General features: G+C 45.4%; 1 protein-coding gene across 3 annotated transcripts in view; it reads right to left on the reverse strand.

The window, feature by feature from the left end:
* The window catches only part of SLC11A2 (solute carrier family 11 member 2), a 172613-nt gene that overhangs the window by 9884 nt on the left and 138000 nt on the right, over nt 1–24729 (reverse strand). For all 3 annotated transcript variants that reach the window (XM_044286051.1, XM_044286050.1, XM_044286052.1), the window contains 2 exons: nt 19279–19432; nt 5678–5731 (listed from right to left, as the gene is read on the reverse strand). In XM_044286051.1, the coding sequence (XP_044141986.1) occupies nt 5678–5731; nt 19279–19432 (208 nt within the window). The remainder of the gene's footprint in view (nt 1–5677; nt 5732–19278; nt 19433–24729) is intronic.

The following is a 24729-nucleotide window of genomic DNA, read 5'->3' on the forward strand; positions in this document are numbered from 1 at the left end:
TAGTTTAAGCAGACTGTGATTGTCTATTGTTGTGACTTAGATAAAGATCAGATCACATTTTATGACCAATTTGTGCAGAAATCCATATCACATACTTTTTCTTGCAACTGTATGTACACAAAGAAGAATGAGGCGCTCATGTGCAGCAGTCCATGGGGAACTAAGATTTGGCCAAGAGGCTTAAATATTGGACACTTCACATTCACTTCTATAAACATTCTCAATGTCCTGAGTGTATATCGTACATGGGAACCTGCAAATACTTAAATAGAAGAATGTTTATACGTTCTAATTTTAGAGTATGAGATTTCATTTTTTCCATGTATTACAAGTGAAAATTCCAGTCTGCAGAATGACAATAGTTCTTAAAGGGAACCGGTCATCAACTTGATGCTGACCTCACTGAGGGCAGCATAAAATAGTGACAGAAATGCTGACCTCAGCGGTGTGTCACTCATGAGCTACAAGTAAGAGGTTGCTGAGAACCAGCATCATAATCATTGCAGCCCAGGCCTTGAAAAGAGTCAAATCTACTTGAGAAGAGTCCTGGTTATTCATAATATCCTGCACTCGCCCATCTGCTGATGATTGGCAGTCCTCTCCTAGAGACAAAGGGAGAAAACGATGTAGAAGGCTGTCAGTCATCAGCAGGGAGAGCAGGAACTCCTGGATAACCATGACTCTTCTCAGGTGGCCGTGACTCTTTTCCAGGCCCAGTCTGCAATGATTGTGATGTTGGTTCTTGGCAACCACTTACTTTTAACTTATAAATGACAGACCGCTGAAATCAACTCACCTGTCTCTACTTTATGTCTCACATTGCTCAATTAGCTATGCCATGACTCCTGCCAGTTGATGGAATGAAGTGGCATATCACTTGCACTGCTGCTGTTTCAAGGGTCACAGTCATTGAAAGTCCACACCTGGAAACTCCAAACCTGCTCAGGACTATGCTGCCAGATATAGCCGGATATTACACGGTCGAGTCACATTATTATGACCACGTCCTACTTTTGTCGTTGGCAGTGTGTAGCTCATGAAGGAAGTCATGTGTGGCGAGCTGGCTTGGTGGGTATATAAGGTGTGTGATAGGCTGTCTGCACACATATCCCTCATTGCTGTCGGGGGTGGGGAGCGATTTATCAGAGTTGTAAATAAAGATTATGGACTTTCAGACCAAGGGTGACTATTTCTCAAACTGTGGTTTGTGAACTGTTCACGTGCTGCTGTGATGAAAGGATATTGCAAGTGGATAAATGGCACCACTGTGAATAAGCGACGCGGAAACTGCAGCGCACCAGAAGCCATTAATCTGTGTCTCCATTAAACGTGTCTAAGACAGTTCAGCGAACCCTACTGCGTATGAAGATGCATCGTCAGAAAAGGCTTCAGTTATTTCTGCCGTCCTGGAATTGGACCTCCGCTTATTGGCAAAGCATTGCCTTGTCCGATGAGTCACTTTTCGGATGGACTTTGACATGTGAGGCGAGAAACATTAGAGAACACCCTGGAACCATTGCTGGAAGAACACAAGTTGGGGAAGGCAGCATTATGGTCTGGGGAATGTTTTTGTGGCATTCTCTGGACCCACTCATCTATGTGGAAAGCAATCTGAACCGATTTGGGTATAAATCCATCCTTGCAGATCATGTACACCCATACATGCTGATTGTCCAGTACTACCCTGGCCCCCAAATTCCCCAGACTTGAACCCAACTGAACCACCTCGATCCTCATGTTTGCTCTATGGATCCTCCCCCTTGCACCCTCCAGCATCTGTGGGATGCACTGCAGTCAGGGTGGCTCCAGATACCTATGACAACCTACCAGGACCTTATAGAGTCACTTCCAGCCCTTCTAGCTGCTATCTGTGCAGCACACGGCGGTTTCTCTGGATATTAGCTGGTGGTCATAATAATGTGACTCGACTGTGTATATGAAGTAGATCTGTGCTTGAATAAAACACACATAGCCAGATCCTCATGATCTGCAATCCTTTATTGAAAGATTCAAGACCATTAATGTCAGGCAGACTTCATCTGAGTGGTATGTTCTCTTTATACTGCATTATGACTAAACAGAGTTTTTTTAGAATTAACACAAAATCTAGAATATAAAATGTCTTGTTTGATCTAGTCTAATGCAAATACACACAGAATACTAAATCCATAAATCCAAATCCATATGTCTACGGGACTTGAAGGTCAATTTCTGATTCTCTGGATAATACATCATTATACTGAACAAACAATGTTACAAATTTAACATGGGGATAAAACAATGTAAGACTCAGCATATGGAGCAAGACAAGACTAGAACTTGTGAAGGGTCTGATAGGGTTAACAATACCTTTATTTAACAAGGTGTAAGAGGAAAGGAGAGAAACTTTCTGTAACCACACTTCTCCGGTATACATAAGTTTTGACCTGTCACCCACTGTAGGTATAGGCTACGCAGTGTATAGAGGTAGGCTACACAGCACCCCCCCCCCCCATGACATCATGAAAGGCACACAGCAGGCTACATTATCCTATAACACAGAACACTAGGATTTTTTGTGTCAGTCCTGCAATATTGCAGTATTTTTCACACTTGAGATGTTGCAGTCATCTTACTGGCTCCAGCTATCATGTCAGATGTGTGGCTGTATATTAACACTCATACATACAAGTGTCTATGTAGATGACACATCTTATATAAAAAGGGGTTTGCCAGGAACAACCTCTTGATGGCCTATGCATAGGTAAGTCATTAATATGAGATTGTGGGGGTCTGTCACCCCCATTGATCAGCCGCTACCAGCCGTAAACAGTGTGCAGTGCTAGAACTTCATTGAGTAGTGGCTGTCCCGGGTACTGCAGCTCAGCTCCCATTCACTTACTGATCGTCTCCCACCGTTCCGTACCCTACCTATAAGCCTTCAATATGTTAGTCCTGGAAAACCCCTTTAAAGAGCTATACAGGTATCCGTAGGGGTGCTAATTTCCTACTAAGTGCAAGTTGAAGGTATTAACGTGAGACAATCACATGGTCAACCATCTTTAGAATGCTCATGAGAATATATGGGGTAGTGAATAACACCAGTGGACGCAATGGGGGCATGATGTCTGCATGAAGGATCTAACTTCACCCATTGGGTTGGGGGAATACTAGGAGAATACTTCCTCCATGTATGAGGGTTCACTGTAGCTTGGTGAAGTAGAAATAGTGGTCTGGCTGTTTCTCATTGTTTTGTGCTGCCCTTTAGGTTCCAAATGAAGGGAAGTCATACAGGAACACTGTAGAGGATTGGGTCCTGTTTTCTTTGAACATTTTTGTAAGGAAAGAACAAGTTTGATGATTTCCATGTGGAAAAACATGACTGCCCTGCACATGGAACACCTTTGTGTTAAACTGTATAAATGACCAAGAACCAGGCTATATAGCCCAACAAGTGTGCAACCTCATTAACGTGGACACCAATCTCTGCAGTCATGTTCCAAAATCTGGCAGCCTTCCTAAAGGAGGGAAGGCTTCAATAGCAGCAAAGTGAGCACCAACTACAGATTAAAGAACATAGGGGGTCATTCACTAACTGATAGATGCCAGCTTTTGGTTCAAAGGTTACTTGCGCCACAATCTACGACTTTTCCCCGCTCACGCCAGGCCTAAAAAAAGGGGGCGGGTCAGCAGGTTCAGGCATAGAAAATCTTCTAAATCTATGCCAGCAATGAAGCTGGTGTAGATTTAGACCAGCGGTGGATGCACGGAAGTAATGTAGAGGCCGGCCCCCCATAGTTTTTTAAATGAGATGTTCAGAACATATTTATGGATGTAATGAAAAAAAAAAAACTCCCAGGATGTGAGCTCTGCGCTGCGATTGGCCAGCGCTACAGCCTGGGAGAAGGAGACGCCCAGGAGAACAAGGGCAGTCTCCGCCCAGTATAACCAAGTCCCCGAAGTCTCCGCCCAGTATAACCAAGTCCCCGAAGATACCGGAGGACATAACAGGAGAACGGAGCGGCACCCAGGTATAATAGTAAGTGCAGCGAGATCCCTGGGCGCCACTGTACATATCATGATACTTAGTCAGATTTTTTTGCTAGATGAAAGGTCCTCTTTAAACATTTACTTTCATTGGTGGCGCAGTGCGCCCGCCCCTCCTCCGCCCCCCTCTCCTCATTGGTGGCAGCATCGGCACAGGGGAGAGGGAGAGAGTGCTTCCTTCTCCCCTGTGCTGCTTAGGAGAACACGGAGCGCGCTGAGAGAAGCACGCTCATTGTTCTCTGATACTAGACTGTGCAATAGCAAAGCCTAGTATGGAAAAAAGACACGATACCAGGCAAAAGTATCGATTGGGTATCGAAAATTTGATACCCAAAACAACCCTAATTCATACTTACCTGACCCCGACCACTCCATTGCTCCTTCTCCTTGGGCACGGGCAGTTCTCATGTATCCCCACTTCAACATCTGGGTTGACGCCAATGACGTGTCACCCATGCGTCATGTCACTGGGTCACAAGACGATGCTGACGTGGGGAGACCAGAGGCCTTTGGCACCCAAGGGGGAGGGATGAAGACAGAACCCAGCTGCGGAGTTCAGGTAAGTATGATTTCCACCACAGATCTGGCCATGCTGGGGGTCCGCAGAAAAGGTCCCAAGGAGTGAAGAACCCCTTTAAAGGTGAAATTAAGCCATGTGATCTTGTGACATATAGTACTTGAACAAGAATGTTTGTACCCCTTCTCCAGTATGGAGATACCTTAGAAGGGTCCTTCTAAACATAATGGGGCATGAATCTCTAAGCTGTGCCAAAGAGGTTCAAGCACTTCATTCAGCAACGTTGTGCCTTCCAAACTGGTGATAGTCCAAGTGCACGGCCCATCACCAATCTGATCTTTAGCATCTACCTATGTCTAGTGCAAACATAACTTTTGTTTGCCTTTCCCTTGTAACTGCAGCATTGTAGGTCCCTTACATATTATTAATACTGCTGCCAAGCACACTTCTGTCATTTCAGCTGTAATATAATGATCCATAGTGCCATAATGTTCCACCCTTAGTGGAATTGACACTGCGTGTGGGTCCATCAAGTAGTAGGAGAATTATATCATCCATCTGCCTCATTCAGCATTGCCATCCACAGATAATTTAAAGGGCAATTCCACTTTAATGAATCTTCTGACAATTCTTGGACTTGCGTGTCATAATCTTCAGCTTTGTTAGTGTGGTCTCGATTTTCCATAGCATAAAACATGGGGTACGAAGGTGTGTCAGGAGTAGCAATGGAGAATTTCTATGTCAGATATGAGTAAAGTGCATATGCATTCAAGGAAATTAGATCATCAGACACTACAGCTAGAAGGGTCACATAAGATCATCCAAAAACAGCAAAATATCCTTCTGACATAACAGATCTGCACAAAGAGAAATCACCGACTAAAATGGAACATGTACTAGTTACATAGAATGGGTAAAATAGGACAATGTAAGAAAACTATACAGCCATGATTTATAACATACATAGCGTCCTCTGTGCAAATTGCACATACATTTTGGTATGTTCACACAGTAAACCATAGAAACACACTGGCTCTGATGGCTACTTGCCATGCCCAGATAGACTTCATTCCCTTAGTAATTAACAGAGGAACGAGCTTGATCTTCGGCAAGCATTATTTGATGGATGCTTACCGTCTGACCGCATTCGAGGAACTTCACGCCCAAAGCAACCAAACATTGCCATGTCTGTGTGAAGAAGGAACAGAAGTATTAGAACAAGACAGAAGTATGTCAGTAGCTACAATATGTGGTGCTACAGAAGCTACCGATGGATGCGGCATGCCTAAACAAATCACCCAGAATTTATTTTAAACAAATCTGGCCTCTAGGAAATCAGACAGACTCCTAGAAAGATCTACGGTACCATATGCATCCCATAGAAATGAACTGCACTGTTTCTGGAGACAGAAAGAAAAGAAGGGTCACCCTAAAGCAACACACATATGTTAAAGGGTACTGATATATTTGGGGGCATTTTTTTTTAACATTGCATTTTATGCATTTCAGTGTATCTACAGATTATTGAATTCCACTTGACAGGGAGCTGCTCTGATGGCTGATCTGTAGCCCTGATCAGTTTGATAAGAACTTATAGCGTAACTAACCTTTCAACATACTGTGCATTAATCAACAGTACAGTGTATGTACTTGAGGAAGCACACTACTTATGCCCATTATATCACTTGTATCTGGCATTTATTAGCAGTTTTCCTCCGTGCATGCTGAATGTCTAATTTGCAGTTTTCCCAGAGATGGTGGGTGAAGACCAGCTTCCATACACTGCACGCAGAAAGTAGAGGAGAATCAGCTTCCCAACCTCAGTCAGATGCAGCACCAGGAACATTACAGAGAAGTACTGACCCATACTGTTTTAAAAAATGCACTTATACTGAGATATAAACTTCCTATTCAGCTCTTTGTCTGTGCTTGTCTCCTCTATCTCACTCCTGCCCACTCCTCCCCCTTCCCTCTCCATAGGTTTGTATTGACATGTATAATCTCAGCAGAGTTAGTCCCGTCCTGGATGCTTTTCAAGTATATTTCAAAGTGAAAATCCATTAGCAAGACAGAGGGGAAGGTAAACTGCTGATAGCATGAAAACTAGACATTTCTCACTGATAAGACATTACAGTTTCTTGTGGTTGCTTGTATTATTGATTTATGCAAAGCTGTGTGAAAGGTTAGTGACCATTTAACTTTAATGAGTGTTTAAGAGCTGTCAGGAGTTCAGGGCTTCAGATCAAGCTGTCAGAGCATTTCCCTGATGCACTGATGCATTTATTATAAAGCAGAATGCAGTAGTCTATAAATGCACCGAAACTGAAAGCTGTAGAGGACAAACTGTTGAGAAATGTTAATTTAATGTTAATAAAAACCAACTGAAAAAAATGTAAAATCCAAAATGAGTAAAATGCAGGGATAAAAGAAAACGGCTATACAGGGCTACAAGAAAACGATATGTTTGAAAATGATGCATCAGCGCTACTGATTAACACTATAGGTATTAGCATATGTTTGACAATGAAGAAGAGTAAAATACTAATGAGGCATGAGAAAGCAGAATGTCTCGGTAGGCCCCAAGTAAGGAGACAGTTTTTAAAGGCTGAGTACAGGACGTTGCACCTATGACATATTCGGTCGAAGCTGTCCGTTACGTGCCATAGTTTGATTGTACTAGAAATGAAAGAAGCTCTCTGAGGTTTTTTTATTACTAAAGTAGCACTCCCACAAAAAAATTATTTTCTGACCTGTTAGAAAGGTCTATGATGTAATCTGTAGTGAATATCATCTTCTCATCAGTGACTGTATTTGTGAGCTATCCCCTCCCTTCTGATCCTCAGCTGTGTCATGTGACCAACTATCTGATCTCCAACTGACACAGGACAGGAAATCAGCTACTTCTCTATTTGTTCCTATGAGACAGAGTGAGGCTCCCATAGGAATACATAGAGAAACTGACTTGCTGTCCACACATAAGATGCTGGGTTATTTGGAATGTCTGATTGTTGGTCACATGACACAGCTGAGGATCAGAAGGGAGGGGATAGCTCACAAATACAGTGCTGAAGAGATGATTTCTGCCTTATCTAGGAGTACAGTTATACATGTAGGAGAGTCCCTGCAATTATTACCTGCAGAGTTATAAACCTCCTGACTCACACCTACGGTCTACACTATATGGGTGCGCTGTGTGCAGGATCTCCAGTGTATTTCTAGGAGATGCACCTGTAGGCTGGTCTCCCTACCTCCTGTATGTAAGAGCTGACAGAGAAGAGGGGGCAGACAGGGTGAAACTGCATCACATTCACATAGGACTCAGAGCAGTGCAGTGCGAAGAGACTCTGCAAAGCCAGAGACATGAAGGGAAAAGGAGAACCATATCTGAGGGGAAGAAGGAATTATTATGGCAGATAATCTACAAATGGCATCTCAAGTTTTGCAGGTCTACGCAAAGAATAGGAGCCACTACATTATTCAAAAGGGTTCTCCGGGAATGATTTAAACTGGCCGCCAGCAAACTGTCCTAGAATGTGAGCAGGATTGGTTGCCTCCACTTGCAGAGTTGCCTAAGGGGGTGAGTAGACAGGGCCTCACTACACACTACACTGCTCTACAATAAATGGTAATGATATGATCCTGCTTTTGATATGCCATCATGGATGAGCAGCCTAACAGGAACGCTCACCAATATGTAGTATATGCGAGTACCAGAGAGTAGTGTTAAATGAGGCCCACCTCTCACCCCCTAGGCAACTGTGCAAATGGTGGCAACGAGTGCATTGCACATACACTACAGGAAAAAAGAAAAAAGTACACCTAGAAAGCTTAATGTGATTTAACTGAGATTACAAAGTATTAACTACTAGTGGTGCTTGGTCAATGATCACACAACCATAGTGGCACACCCCTTATTTTGGGCTCTGCAGCAGGGTATATGTTGAGGCAGAGCCACATTATTACTGGGTGGCATCTCCCCTTGCTGTGATACAAGGCTGCATCAGAGCAGAGCGCCTACTCTCATCATGCATAGTGGGAGGGACCCACAGGACACGCATCAAGTGTCATGATGTGGGGCATCATTAGCTACCGTGGCCCATCTGGTATTCGTGGGGCAGCAGTTCCCATGGCCAGCTTGATTGGCAGATCTCTCCCTCATGAAGAATGTCTGGGACTGGATGGGGGTGACAGATTTCCCATGCAAAGCAACCAACAACCACCTTGACTGAACTACGGGTCCAAGTTGAAAGAGCTTCAAATGACAAACCACAGGATCTGTATGACCATTACCATGCCAGAGTGCCAGCCTGTATCACAGCAAGGGAAGATGCTACCCAGTATTAATGTCACCCTGCCTCACCATATACTGCAGGACCTGAAATAAAGCGGGCACCACCCTGGTTGTGTGATCATTGGCCAAACACCACTAGCAGCTTATACTTTGTCAATCTCAGCTCAATCACAGTAAGGTTTCCAGATGTACTTTTTTTTGTCAATTTTCAGTTGTGTCATTTAAAAGCAGGTTTTCTCCAGATTGCAGCATCGGATCACAAAATTAAAGTTTTCTAAAAATAAAGTCAATGGTCACATATGCTTGTTAACTCTCCAATATGTGTCTACTCAGGGGGTTAGAGGTAAAACCACCCCATTCTCTGGAATGGAGGACAGTCTCCATCAATCAATGTTTTATGAAATGTCCCCTTTAAATAGACAGACAACTTAATATTAGTTGCTCACTCTTTTCTATAAAGTCCTGTACACCATGACTACCATCTTTTCTAGGAAGAAGAAGCACATTTCCCTAATAAAGTATATTACAAAATGTTTTATCATCCTTATCTCTACACAACAGTAAATCTAAACTGAAATGATAGTCACATTTAAAATAATTACATATGGAGATCCTCATTTCTTACTGATCTTTTAATACTGAGAATAAATTGTCAACCCCATGTAAAGCTGGTGAAAGTACAGTGGCATGCAAAAGTTTGTCAAACAGTTAAGCAACTTGAAGATGAAATGAGCACCATAAGGCATAAAGTTAAAAGGGTTGTGTCACTTCAGCAAGTGGCATTTATCATGTAGAGGAGGTTAATACAAGGCACTTACTAATGTATTGTGATTGTCCATATTGCTTCCTTTGCTGGCTTGATGAATTTTTCCACTGCATTATACACTGCTCGTTTCCATGGTTACGACCACCCTGCAATCCAGCAGGTGTGGCCGTGCTTGCACATTGTAGGAAAAAGTGCTGGCCTCTCTGTGAGGGCACACATAAGCTGGTGCTTTTTCTTATAGTGTGCAAGCACTGCCACCACTGCTGTATTGCAGGGTGGTCGTAACCATGGAAACATAAGTGTAAAATGTGATGGAAAAATGAATCAAGCCAGCATAGGAAGCAATTTGGATAATAATAATCCATTAGTAAGTAGCTTGTATTAAAGAGGACCTTTCACTATTTTAAAAACTAAAAACTAACTCTATCTGTGGGCAGAGCGGCGCCCAGGGGTCCCCCTGCACTTACTAGTATGTCTGGGCGCCGCTCCGTTCGCCCGGTATAGGCAGCTCCCTCTGTTGTACTGGGCGGGGTTTTTGTATTAGGGTTGTCCCTTGAGGCAGCGCTGGCCAATCGTAGCGCACAGCTCATAGCCTGGGAGCCCGGACATACTAGTAAGTGCAGGGGGACCCCTGGGCGCCGCTCTGCCCACTGATAGTTAGTTTTTTGTTTTTAAAATAGTGAAAGGTCCTCTTTAACTTTCTCTGCATAATAAATGCTATTTTCCGATGTGACAAAGCCCCTTTAAAGATGAAACACACTTTTTAACATTTATGGTAATAACAGTTACACGTTCGCAATACATTACAGACGTGTAAATGGACCCTTAGAGTGAAATAAAAATAGGATTTTTTGTGCTCATCTGTAAAATCCTTTTTTCTCGCTGAGTTCATTGGCGGACACAGAAGACCATGGGTATAGCTGCTGCCACTAGGAGGCGATACTAAGCAAAAAAAATGTGTTAGCTCCTCCTCTCAGCTATACCCCTCCTGCAGACACTGAGCTAATCAGTTTGTACAAAAGCAGTAGGAGAACACAACAGAACACAATAAAAAGGAAGAAAACCAGAGATGGGTCATCATCAAGAACCAGAAGGACCCATCTAGGAGAACCAGCAATGTACATACAGGGTGGGAGCTGTGTCCCCCAATGAACTCAGCGAGAAAAGGATTTTACAGGTAAGCACAAAAAATCCTATTTTCTCACTCGTATCATTGGGGGACACAGAAGAAGACCATGGGACGTTAAAGAGCAGTACCATGGGAATGGCTATGAACACTGGCCGAGCAGGCAGTAACAGTATGTGGGGGAGCGCAACTACTCGCCCTGCGGAAGGGGAGAAGTAGAAGCAGCCGATCCGGCTTAGTAGAAAACCAGCACTTAGGGTTGACAACAAGGGCAGTACGACTGCTCAACCCGGTGAGGGGAGCCATATAGACAACTGAATAAGTGCATACCCAAACTCCACACAGAGAGAAAGCTGATACTGTCACTGTAGTAGATTGTAGAGGCAATGCGGTACATGCAAAGGGAACAAGGTGCTAAGCCAGCGCTATGGAAATCGGTAGGTTATACCAGGTACAGAAAACGTACTAACCCCCAGCAGAAGTGATAGACCTCTCAGCCGCAGTGTGTCATGGCAGAACATAAGCAAAGTGCCCCCTGTGGAAGAAGGAAATGTAGACACGATCACAACTACAACTAGCGAGAAGACACCATGCCTATGGAGGAATGCTGTGTAGATACCGCCGGAAAGCCAGGGCCGATACTCCACATGGAGGAAGGGGATGAGAAGAAAACTATAAATGTAGTGTCTCCTGCCCATGTGTCACGTAAGCCGAAGTTGAAGAATGAACGCAAAAATCCCCCCTGGGAAGGATTCACGCAGTAGTAGTCATGGAACCTGAGTAGCCAGAATATCTATGGGCAGCGCAAATACAGCCTCACAGGGGGGAGGCGATAACAACGACTATGGCCTCTAGGGTCAGAGGAGAGACTCCACCTGAAAATGAGGACAACAGCAATAGCCACCAAGAATTGGTGCTAGTGCAACACAACACATGAGAAGAAAGAAAACTGGCAATCAGAGCAGACACCGGGCATGCCAATGACAATCAACAAAATGAGATTGCCCCTTAACAAAGACTCAAGTCACGAGGAAAGGTATGAAGTATACCAACGGCCTTTTAGAGCTACAGGGCAAACTGGAACACCAAGGCTGCCACGTAGGCGCCATACACCAATCCGAACTAAGACTACCTGATGAAGGGGGTAGTGTGAATCAGTTACAGTATCCAGCAGTGGTGCCAAAATACCACCTATGACGGGGGATAAGGCGATTGTAGGTACCGTGTCTAGCCAATAGGCCACCCATGGAACGGGATGCCATGCAACAAGGAACAAATGAGAGTAGTCGCGGTAGACAATGTTGAAGCAATTACTCTACCCAAGAAAGACGGATAATGTAATAGGAGGAACTGTTTCCAGTGGTAGTGGAAATACTCCGCTGATGGAAAGAGGGGAACCAAAAAAATTTACCGGGTCCCCTGGTAGTGCAAGCACTACTGGTTGTGCTACTACTCAGTCAATGGGGGGGAGGGTAATGCTACAGGATCTCTAACACGCAATTGCGGTGCAACTAATCCCCCAATAGAAGGGGGAAAGCCGACAGGACAGATGATATCCAGTATGAGAGTTATTACTCAGCCTGCGAAGGGGTTAATGCAACCGGACGTGCAATACATACGCCTAAGGCCCCATGCACACGGCCGTTGTTCACAGCCGTGTGCGTGCCGTGGAACCGCGGCCTGGATCCCTCCTGAGAGCAGGAGCGCACGGCGTCACTGGTTGCTATGACGCCGGGCGCCCCCTGCTGCCGGCACAGTACAGTAATACACTGGTATAGATCGTACCAGTGTATTACTGTACTGTGCCGGCAGCAGGGAGCGCACGGCGTCATAGCAACCAGTGACGCCGTGCGCTCCTGCTCTCAGGAGGGATCCAGGCCGCGGTTCCACGGCCCGCACACGGCTGTGAACAACGGCCGTGTGCATGGGGCCTAAGGAAGGAGGGTAATGCGACAGTCTGTCCAGTATCTGCAATTACTCTATAGAAGGAGGATAATGCTACAGGATCCACAGTACGTGACTGCGGTGCAACTAAACCACCTATATAAGGGGGAAAACCAACAGGACAGATAACATCCAGCATTAATGCAATCACTCCGCCTGCATAGGGAGCAATGGAACAGGACGTATCATATCCGGTGGAAGTGCAATTACTCTGTCTGAGAAAGAAGGGTAATGCAATAGTCTGTACAGAATCCAGTAGTAGTGCAATTACTCTATAGAAGGAGGGTAAATGCTACAGAATGTACAGTACCCAGAGTAAGTGCAAATACTCCCACTACGGAAGGAGGGTAACGCTACCGGATGTACGGTATCCAGTGGTGGTATAAATATTCCGTCCATGGAAAGAGGGCAATGCTACCGGATGTATAGGAACCAATGGGAAGTAAACACTCCGCCGATAGAGGATTACTCTGCCCATGGAAAGAGGATAATGCTATAGGCCGTACAGTACCCAGTGGAAGTAAAATTACTCCGCCTAAGGAAAGAGGGCAATGCTACAGGCTGTACAGAACCCAGCGGGGGTGCAATTACTCCACCTACGGAAGGAGGGTAATGGCACAGGCTGTACAGTATCCAGTGGTAGAGCAAGTACACCGCCTATGGAAGGAGGGTAATGGCACGGGCTATCCAGTATCCAGTGGTAGAGCAAGTACACCGCCTTTGGAAGAAGGGTAATGCTACAGGCTGTACGGTATTGAGCGCAAAGGCAATTACTCCGCCTATGGAAGGAGGGTATGCTACAGAATGTACATGGACCAGTGGTGAGCGCACATATTCCCCCTAAGGAGGGAAGGGAATGTGACAGGACTCCGTCTATAGAAGGAGGGTAAGCTACAGGGAGTGCGGTATCCAGCAGTAGTGCCAGGATAGCTTACGATATAGGACGTATGTATGCAGTGGTAGGGTAAATAAATTTTGCCTACAGAATGGCGTGGGAACTAGGTTCAGAAGGACCAGTAGACCCAAGGGTTAAATAATATATATATATAATTTTTTATTTTTTTAGGTCAATTCTAACAAAACAGAGCTAGGGAAACTGCACCCACATCCGTCTGTACTAATAACCAGACTGTAAGACTCAGCAGAGAGCCCAGTAAGAAGCATTTTCCTCAGTACAGTAGTACTGAGGCAAGGAAGGGGTTAAGCAGAAGGCAGGGGTGGAGCTTATTGGGAAGCTGGTGGGGAATAAAGCAAGCAGGTTTTTTTTTTTTCTCTTTCTTAATACATTTGCAATTTTTCAGCTGACAGCTACTCCAATGGATTTTGAAGTCCTGCCTCTCCATACCAAGGGGGTGAGTTGGACCAAGCCCTCAGAAGGGGCTCACCCACTTATGCTGCATCTCTGGGAGTAAGCAGAAGGTGGCCATGACATGTTGCCCCCCCCCCCCCCCCCCTCGCCGGGGAAGGGAAGCCTGCCGAAACTGAGGCCTCAGGTGGAGGTAAGCAGACCTCCTTAGGGAATATTCACATCGGAAAACCTGAGAAGGGGGCCTTGGGGACTGAGAGAATACTCACACGTCTGGCTTTTTCTGACCCCCTGGCTCCAGCCGGGTCACCAGCTTCGGTGTGTTACCTCTTGGTGAGGGTAGCTACACCGGTAACAGAGGGGACTTAGCAGAAAAAAACAAAAAAATATAAAATCAGCAGACCTACAAAGAAGGGAGGTCTGCCTCCTACGAACACTAAGCTAAAACTGATTAGCTCAGTGTCTGCAGGAGGGATATAGCTCAGAGGAGGAGCTAACACTTTTTCTTGCTTAGTGTCGCCTCCTAGTGGCAGCAGCTATACCCATGGTCTTCTGTGTCCCCCAATGATACGAGCGAGAAAAAAAGGAGTGCCTTGAAAAAGTAAGGGAACCCAAGGAGATTTGAGCACTCACATAAATTTGACCGAGGTCTCAGACCTTGAATAGCCTGTTAGGGTTAAGGCTTGTTCACAATCATCTTTAGGAAAGGCCAGATGATTTCAAAGCTTTATAAATACCCAGACTACTCTAACCTTGTCCAAAAAAAACAACAGCCGTGGGAAATCTAAGCAGCTGCCTAACACTCCAAAAATGATTGAGTCCCACAAAGCAGCAGACGGCTATAAGAAGATAACAAAGCGTTTTCAGGTTAACATTTCCTCAGTTTGAAATGTAATCAAGAAATGGCAGTTAACAGGAACAGTAGAGGTGAAGAGAAGGTCTGGAAGACCTAGAAACATTTCAGAGACACCTGCTCATAGGATTGATAGAAAGGCAAATCAGAACCCCCGCTTGACTGCAAAAGACATTCAGGAAGATTTAGCAGACTCTGGAGTTGTAGTACATTGCTCTAGTGTTCAGAGACACCTGCACAATTATGGCCGTAACGGAAAGGTCATCAGAAGAAAACCTCTCCTGCGTCCTCACCACAAAATTTGGCATCAGAAGTTTGCAAAAGAGCATCTAAACAAGCTTGATGCATTTTGGAAACAAGTCCTTTGGACTGATTAGGTTAAAATACAACTATTTGGCTATAATAAGCAAAGGTATGTTTGAAATAAAAAGGGCACAGAATTTCGTGAAAAGAACACCTCTCCAACCATTAAAGTGTAACTGCCGTTAATTTTTTATTCCCTAATGGTATAGTGCTTTTGTGATTTAAATTTTGATCATTTTCAGTTTTACCTGCTAATAACTCCCACAAATGCATTCTACCTTCCTATTCAGCAGCTCTCATCTCATAGCGTTGCCATGTGCAGTTCATCTTCTCAGTATTATAACAAGAGATGGATAAGCTCAGCCCTGACAGCCTGGAGCTGCGCTGAGGCAGAAAGTGGAGGGGGAGGAATGCTTTAGATCAGTGATGCCCAACCTATGGCCCGCGAAGCCGTGTCATGCGGCCCGCGCAGTGACTGGACTTTATCAGAGGGGGGGGGGGGGGGGAATTTCTGTGGATGACACCGAGGGGGGGATATCTGTGGATGACAATGGGGGGGGGGGGGATATCTGTGGATGACACCGAGGGGGGGGGGGGATATGCCCAACCTATGGCCCGCAAAGCCGTGTCATGCGGCCCGCGCAGTGACCGGACTTTATCAGAGGGGGGGGGGGGGGGGGGAATTTCTGTGGATGACACCGAGGGGGGGATATCTGTGGATGACAATGGGGGGGGGGGGGGATATCTGTGGATGACAATGGGGGGGGGGGATATCTGTGGATGACACTGAAGGGGGGGGTCTGGGGATATCTGTGGATGACACTGGGGGGGGGGGGGATATATCTGTGGATGACACGGGGGGGGGGGGATATATCTGTGGATGACACTGGGGGGGGGGGATATATCTGTGGATGACACTGGGGGGGGGGATATATCTGTGGATGACACTGGGGGGGGGGGATATATCTGTGGATGACACTGGGGGGGGGGGATATATCTGTGGATGACACTGGGGGGGGGGGGGGATATATCTGTGGATGACACTGGGGGGGGGGGGGATATATCTGTGGATGACACTGGGGGGGGGGATATATCTGTGGATGACACTGGGGGGGGGGGATATATCTGTGGATGACACCGGGGGGGGGGGGGGATATATCTGTGGATGACACCGAGGGGGGGGGGATATATCTGTGGATGACACCGAGGGGGGGGGGATATATCTGTGGATGACACCGAGGGGGGGGGGATATATCTGTGGATGACACCGAGGGGGGGATCTGTGGATGACACCGAGGGGGGGATCTGTGGATGACACCGAGGGGGGGATCTGTGGATGACACCGAGGGGGGGGATCTGTGGATGACACCGAGGGGGGGATCTGTGGATGACACCGAGGGGGGGATCTGTGGATGACACCGAGGGGGGGATCTGTGGATGACACCGAGGGGGGGATCTGTGGATGACACAGAGGGGGGGATCTGTGGATGACACCGAGGGGGGGATCTGTGGATGACACCGAGGGGGGGATCTGTGGATGACACCGAGGGGGGGATCTGTGGATGACACCGAGGGGGGATCTGTGGATGACACCGAGGGGGGGATCTGTGGATGACACCGAGGGGGGGATCTGTGGATGACACCGAGGGGGGGGATCTGTGGATGACACCGAGGGGGGGATCTGTGGATGACACCGAGGGGGGGATCTGTGGATGACACCGAGGGGGGGGATCTGTGGATGACACCGAGGGGGGGATCTGTGGATGACACTGAGGCGGCCCAGTCATTTCTAGCTACGCCCCTGATTGGTAAGATTGGGCGGTCACTGGAGCGATAGAGAGCCCTGCTGTAGGAGAAGCCGGCGGGAGATTAAAGGAGGAAAGGCCAGCTCCTGGTGGTTTCGGGCACACGGCGCAAGCATGGCAGTGGAGGATCTGACTGAAGGCTAAAGACCAGACATCAAGTTACACCTGCAGAAGAAGGTGACAGCGCAGTATGTGATGTATACATGTGTGTAATGTATGTAGTGCAGTGTGTGATCATCACATACTGCACTACATACATTACACACATGTATACATCACATGCCCCCTCACAGTAATAATCCCAAGATACAGTGGCCTCTTCACAGACGTAATGCCCACACATGCCCCCTCACGGTAGTTATGCCCAGATATGTGCCCCCTCACAGTAATAATTCCAAGATATGTGCCCTCTTCACAGTAGTAATGCTCACTCATGCCCTCTTCACAGTAGTAATGCTCACTCGTGCCCCCTCACAGTAGTTATGCCCTGATATGTGCCCTCTTCACAGTAGTTATGCCCTGATATGTGCCCTCCTCACAGTAGTTATGCCCTGATATGTGCCCTCCTCACAGTAGTTATGTCCAGATATGCGCCCCCTCACAGTAATAATGCCAAGATATATGCCCTCTTCACAGATGTAATGCTCACACATGCCCCCTCACAGTAGTTATGCCCAGATATGTGCCCTCCTCACAGTAGTTATGCCCTATGTGCCCCCTCAGAGTAGTTATGCCCAGATATGTGCCCCCTCACAGTAGTTATGCCCAGATATGTGCCCCCTCACAGTAGTTATGCCCAGATATGTGCCCCCTCACAGTAGTTATGCCAGATATGTGCCCTCTTCACAGTAGCAATGCTCACACGTGCCCCCTCACAGTGTTTGCATTTCTTTCTGGCAAAGCTACCTGGTTCCGGCCTGCAAAATTTATACCAAGTCTAGTGCGGCCCTAAGACGAAAAATGGTTGGGCACCACTGCTTTAGATGGTTATATCTTCTCAATGGTAGCAGCTAGAAATATGCAACTGGTCTTGACAAAATTACAGCTCTAGTCCAAGCAACAGAGAAGAAATCACTTAGAAATAGAGTCGGGAATAAATCGCGGTTAAGATCTGCTTTTACTTTCAACTTCATTCACAGCCTCCCAATTTCTATCATTGATATCTTCCCCTGTACTGAACAGATGTTATGTCATTCTGGTATTGTCTGAAAGCTTGGAATGTCAGCTTTCAGACAATATAAAGCCCATATTTCTAGCTGGTACCAAACCAGAGATATAAGCAGCTCCCTGTCAGTCTGGAAGAGAATGAGGGACAGCTGGCTATTAAGAGGTTAAAATAAATGCTTACTGATTTAATATAATTGCAGGGCTTGTCTCTGGTTAGCTGTATGTGAGAATACACACTGCTCTGGGTACTGTGGAAAGTTATCTGCGTTCTTATTGGTCCTGCTAGTTCATGTGAAGAGAGCAAGGGCTTATGGGAAGTGAGGGAAATACATGATGGCCTCAAGGAAGGGCAAAGATCATCACAGGAAGAGCAGCAGAGGCCATCTTAGGAAGTTGCTGAAGGCATAGAGGCACAGAGAAATATAGCTTTATTAATATCTTTCCTTCAGCATCACATATGTTAGGAATTTCATTTTTGGTAGTGAAATGGCAGTTACACTTTAAGCATGGGGGTAGATCAAACATGCTTTGGGGTTGTTGCAGCCAATGGCACAGGGAACATTTCATGGGTAGAGGGAAGAATCGATTCAATGAAATTCCAGCAAATTCTGGAAGCAAACATAACACCAACGGTAAAAAAGCTGAAGTTGAAAAGAGGATGGCTTCTACAAATATAATGATCCTAAACACACCTCAAAATCTACAATAGACTACCTCAAATGGTGCAAGCTGAAAGTTTTGCCATGGCCCTCACAGTCCCCTGATCTCAACCTCATTGAAAATCTGTAGACAGACCTAAAACGAGAAGTGCATGCAAGACAGCCCAGGAATCTAACAGGACTAGAAGATTTTAGCAAGGAAGAATTGGTGCCCAAAGTTTTGCTTCAAATACAAAGGTTATGTGTCATCTTTAACTTTATGTCTTTTGGAGATCATTTCATCTTCAACTTGCTTAACTATTAACAGTATCATTAATTTTGAGCAGGGGTGCCCAATTTTTGCATGCTACTGTAAATATAATTACTATGGTGGTCTATACTAGAGAGTGTATCATACACATTGTACATAATACATATTATATCCTTCCTCACTTTTCTATTATGTGAAATCATAAAGGATGATGTATGGTTATAGTGCAAATTGGCATATAATGAAATAGCATTATTATACTTACCAGATATCCTACAAAGCATAGATAGGCAACGGACAAGATAGCTGCTCCTACATAAAATCCCACATGACCAAGAGAAGACACGTACACTATCACAAAGTACATGTTTATGCAGCATACTAATAGTATGAGGATACCGCCAGCAATCTTCCATCCCCTGTAGTAAGAAAAAAAAAATTATAAAATGGCCCATATCTTTTTGGGTTTTCAAAACATGTTTGCATAATGGCTGTACAATCATAACTGTGATGGATTAGGTCTTTTTGGAGCTTCCTTAATGTAATTTTCATTTATATTATTCCCTGTTTCAGCTGCACAGCTAGATGCATTTCTCTCACAAGCAGGGGCATCTTCCTTTTGCGGAATCTGCTAGCACTGTACTGCTGTGATGGCCTTTCCCTTATTTCCCACTACATTTGTTTTCAGCTTGGGGCTCACAGAACAGATAAGAAGGGGAAGATCAAACTTACAGAAAGGCAGGAGGCTCCTGTGAATTCAGAAAAAGTTCTCTTTATCAGGCACAGGACCTCAGCTAGCTCTGACACACTTCCACTTCCTCTTTGTCATCTTCTGTGTCTCTGTTACTAGGGTACTAGGGACGCCTCACAATAGACAGTGGACCGCAAATTAGGTTGAAGTGAGAGCCCTAGTGGCCATAAATGTACAGATTTTTTTTAGGTGGATGCATGCAGATTTTTTACATGAAGTGATTTAGACATTTTCTAGCTACACCATTCTGTTTTAAATAAAATGGAAATTGTGTACATATGCCAGTCTTAAACAAGTGGAGAAAACTGCACCAAAATTTATTTATAAAGTGCTTGTCTCTTAATAAATTTGGCACGTCATCTCCTTGGCACTATTTTCTGTCTTTAGTTAAAAATAAATCGGTCTTAAAGTTATCGGTCACGCCACCTCTCTGCTAAAGGGGTTGTCCTATCTGAAATGGGCCCCATCTCGTGCAGCTAAGAATGAAGCGGTCGCTGCACATGCGTGGCTGTCTCCATTCACTTCTATGGGACTTCCAAAATCAGCCAAGCAAGCTTACTCATACAAGTACAAATACTGGTATAAATAGTCATAAATGCTGTGTGCATTATTTGCGACTCTGACACCAAAAAAAATCATAAAATCGACTGATAAATTCTCCCACTGTCTTGCTCACACTGTCCAGTGTCACCATCAGCCCCTACCTAATCTTCGTGATCCACCAAGGTAATGAAATGCCAACATATATGACTTTTCTAAGCCAGCTTACCAACGTGAAGATCCTTTAATAAAGATTCTGCTGGGAACCACTCGGGGAGATAAGAGAATTGGGACACTAGGAAAGTGTGCCATGGTAGCAGACGTAGTATGGAAATTAAAGTGGTTCTGTCAGGTCTCCAATGCGCTCCTATCTAGGGACAACATATCTCCATCCTCTCTAATGCTTACCTGAACTCTTGTCTCCAATGTAGAGGCGGTTTAGTGCAATTCCAGCTATTCGTCCCATTCAAGTGAATGTGAGAGGAAGCAGTAATTACCCTGCACCACCGCTACAATGGAGACAGAGTTCAGGTAAGCATTAGAGAGGGCGCAGTGCTCATAGTTACCTTATCTTCTTTTTTTTAAACCAGCGTTCCTATAGGGCTGCCTCATGGGTGCATGTTTCTCCCCCTCCCCAGCTAATATCTATATAGGGTTTTGGGAAGAGCACTACAATTATTGCTATGAGAATCAGTTTGTGGGGCTACGCATATAGTCCATACCAGTACTTCTACCTGAATAAAAATGATGACAACCTAGATTTTACATCTAATCAGTCCAGATAAACCTATTCTGTTTTACATTTGTGGCTTACTGGGGACAAAGGGGACAACTGTATTTTATGTGCTAGGAGCTGCCGTCCAAGACACATGACAAGGAACTTACTTGTGGGAGAAGTCATTATGGCTAGGACAGTGCGTATTAAAGATATACTTTTTATTTTTTTTTATCAGAATGAAAACATATTATAGCCAGATTACATAAATCGAGGATACAGTGTTAAGGCCCATGATCGGGGCAATTGTCAGTAAGAAGCATTCTTTAGGAACCCGCTTTCCTAGTAACTGCCCTGTCTATAGGTGCTGCCAGTCAGGTGAAAGCATCACTGGTGTGGTCACTTAAGTCACCATTTCTCCTGTCTAAACTGTGATCTGCTGCCCAGAATGATTCTCTATAGGGATGAGCGATCGTAGCACGATACCTCGTCTCCATATAACGGAGGTGACTGCTGCATGTAAATGCAGCTTTCACATCCTATAACGAGCAGGCAATTATCAAGAATAAACGGTTTGTTCCCAATAATTGCCTGCTGTGCCGGCCCATGTAACATCTTAGTAGGGCCCAAGATAAAGCTTCTTTAAAGGTGTGCTCGTATTTGATGACCACTGAAAAATTTTCTCCAGATGAACAGTCCATGAGAAGTAACAAAATAACATTCAGTACACATCTGAGTAATGACTATTACGATACCCTGTAATTTTGGTGTGGAAACTGCTCCACAATTCCGACAGCCGCCGCGTGATGTCTGTCTCCTATTGTTATTGCTGTAGTTCGTGGGCCGGCAGTTTAAAGCCAGGACTGCACCAAGAAGGGATGTGTCACATCAGCCACCTGAAGCCATGGTGACTGTCCGCTCCATATAGTGTCAAAATCGCCCATGTGAAAGGGCTCTAACAGTGGGTAACATTGTTTCCAGCAGTCTAGTCTAGAGTGGGCCTAAAGCATCCTTTGAAGAAATTCATGAGTTGTAGTGCACATCATCTTATTTAAGTCACACAATGTAATCAGTGCACACTTCAGTATGTCGGATGCACGATCAGGTCGTTTAGGAAACGGAATAAAGTGCATGTATCTGGCACACTGCACCCAGGGAAACGCAATGGGGGTCATTTACTAAGGCCAGCTTTTTACACCAGTCTTAAATTCCGCCCCCCCCCCCCCCCCCCTGCGCCTCCGGAAACTCGGCTAATTTTTGACAAGGTGCTCTCATTATAAATGAGGTACATCTACAGTAGTCCATGTGCCTGGAGAGAAAAGCCACTCCACTTCCTGAGTGGAGTCATTTTTCGACAACATTTACACATGGAAAGAGGCGTAAATGTAAGTAAATTTGCTGGGATCCATGTCCCGGCCCCCGCCAATACCAAGTGCAGAACACTGTGCAAAAACGCAGTGCTTGTTGCACAGACATTAAAAAGGTTGTAAAATGTGGGTTTGCATTTTCGCCAAAAAGTGTCAAGGAGCGTTTAGTAATTGGCCCCCAATGTGTTAACGGTGTCACGCGGGGCAATGGGGACAGTTTACAAGTGTTTGGATGGGAGAAGGCCACCAAATCTATGAGAGGCCTAAAGTGCAGTTCGAAAGCAAGTCAGCCAATAGTTGGCATAGACAAAAGTGTCTAACCCTGCACTCATTTCTAAGTCTGGTGTATCTGAGATTAGTGTGTGTCCTGTTCAGAGCACACCGAAGTGCTAGATTTAGAGATTTGTTCCGCTGTTTAACTATACGTGTGCACTACGTTAAAGGGGTTCTGCACTTTCATTTAACTGATTATCTATCCTCTGGATAGATCATCAGCTTCTGATCGGCGGGGGTCCGACACCCGGGACCCCCGCCGATCAGCTGTTTGAGAAGGCAGCGGCGCCGCGGCCTTCTCACTGTTTACCGCCGGGCCGCCCGCCCACTGACGTCACGACTTGTATCAACTAGAGTGGGCGCGGCTAAGCTCCATTCAAGTGAACAGAGATTAGCCGCGCCCACTCTAGTTGATACAAGTCGTGACGTCAGTGGGCGGGTGGCCCGGCGGTAAACCGTGAGAAGGCCGCGGCGCTGCTGGAGCGCCGCTGCCTTCTCAAACAGCTGATCGGCGGGGGTCCCGGGTGTCGGACCCCCACCGATCAGAAGCTGATGATCTATCCAGAGGATAGATCATCAGTTAAATGAAAGTGCAGAACCCCTTTAAGCACTACTCTGATGGGCAGTAAGCAGTTAATTGATTTGCGTTGCACTATCAGGGATTCCTGATTGGACGTAGCACCTGAAATGCAATGCCTCATTTCGTGAATACCCCTGATGTTTTAAGAATGTTACAATAAAAGATTAATAACTACATCAAATGCTGGACATCTTGGTATGAATAGAATCTATAGTTATATTTTTCCCCTCTTTGCACCATCTGAAGATCTGGAAGTGTAAGAAATCTAAGGTCTACATTTTTGGTGAGGTGACCAAAAGCATTTTTTCAGCTTTTTTGGACATGTCTAAACAGCCTTTAGCCTCATGCCACCTTTAAGCCTCATGCAGACGTCCGTGGAACACGGTCCGTGAGATACCGGACTGGCATTGCAAGAGCGCACAGCATCATTGGTTGGTATGACGCCATGTGCTCCTGTAACGCCAGTCTGGTATCTCACGGACTGTGTTTCACGGACATCTGCATTACGCTTTAGGATTAGTAAATTGGCCCTATTGTTCCGAGGCTTGTTTAAAGGATCAGACCCTTACTTATAGCGTAGCCATGCAATGGGTGGCACTAGAGAACCAGCTTCTTTACATTGCTTATATGACTACTACAGCCTGGCGGTCTCCAGAAAAAGAAACTACAGTTGCTATATTGCAAGATCTCATTTAGAAAGCTGCAGGACCAAATGTTACTGAATAAATATCTGGAAGCGTTTCCTCTTTCGGGGAAATATCTCAGGAACAGTGGGAGGATATATTGGAAGCCATACCGACAAGATCATTGAGTGAAGGTGGGAAGTTGTCTCAACTTTTCATTATTCACAGAGTCTATTAAACACCAGTCTTTTTACACCGCATTGGCATCAAAGCAGATGCAAAGTGTCCACGATGTCAGGCAGAATCGGCGGATCTACTGCATATGTTGTGGCAATGTTCACGACTGGATGGCTTCTGGTCAGACGTGTTGGCAATGATTCAGGATATCTTCTCACTGCGGATACCTAGGGAACCAAAAGTGTGTGTCTTGGGGTATGTGGCAGATATTGGAAAAGAGGGGACCGACAGAATTGTAGCGAGTAGACTATTGTATGTGGCAAGAAAGTTGATTGCCCTACACTGGATTCAGTTAAGCCCTCCAGTTATTGAGGAATTTATAAGGAAAGTAAACACGATGTTAGCATATGAGAAAATGGTGTTTAAGAAGAGAGGGTGTCCGCAAAAATTTGAAAAATTGTGGGGGCGTTGGAGTTATAACGCTGAATAAAAAAGGTGAAGTCCATTGAGTGCTGAAGTGGGAGTTGGGGGGGGGGGGGGTGGGTTGGGTGGGAAGGGTATGTTGCGGTTACACTGTCATTGTATGGTTGCCTGCTGTATCATAATCATCAGTGGTGTTAATTTATATGTCAAAATATGGGACATGGTACGCTTATATTTATAACAATGTTACATTGTTGTATTTTAGTA

The sequence above is a fragment of the Bufo gargarizans genome, chromosome 3 (assembly GCF_014858855.1).
Source record: "Bufo gargarizans isolate SCDJY-AF-19 chromosome 3, ASM1485885v1, whole genome shotgun sequence".
In the NCBI taxonomy this organism is placed as follows: domain Eukaryota; kingdom Metazoa; phylum Chordata; class Amphibia; order Anura; family Bufonidae; genus Bufo; species Bufo gargarizans.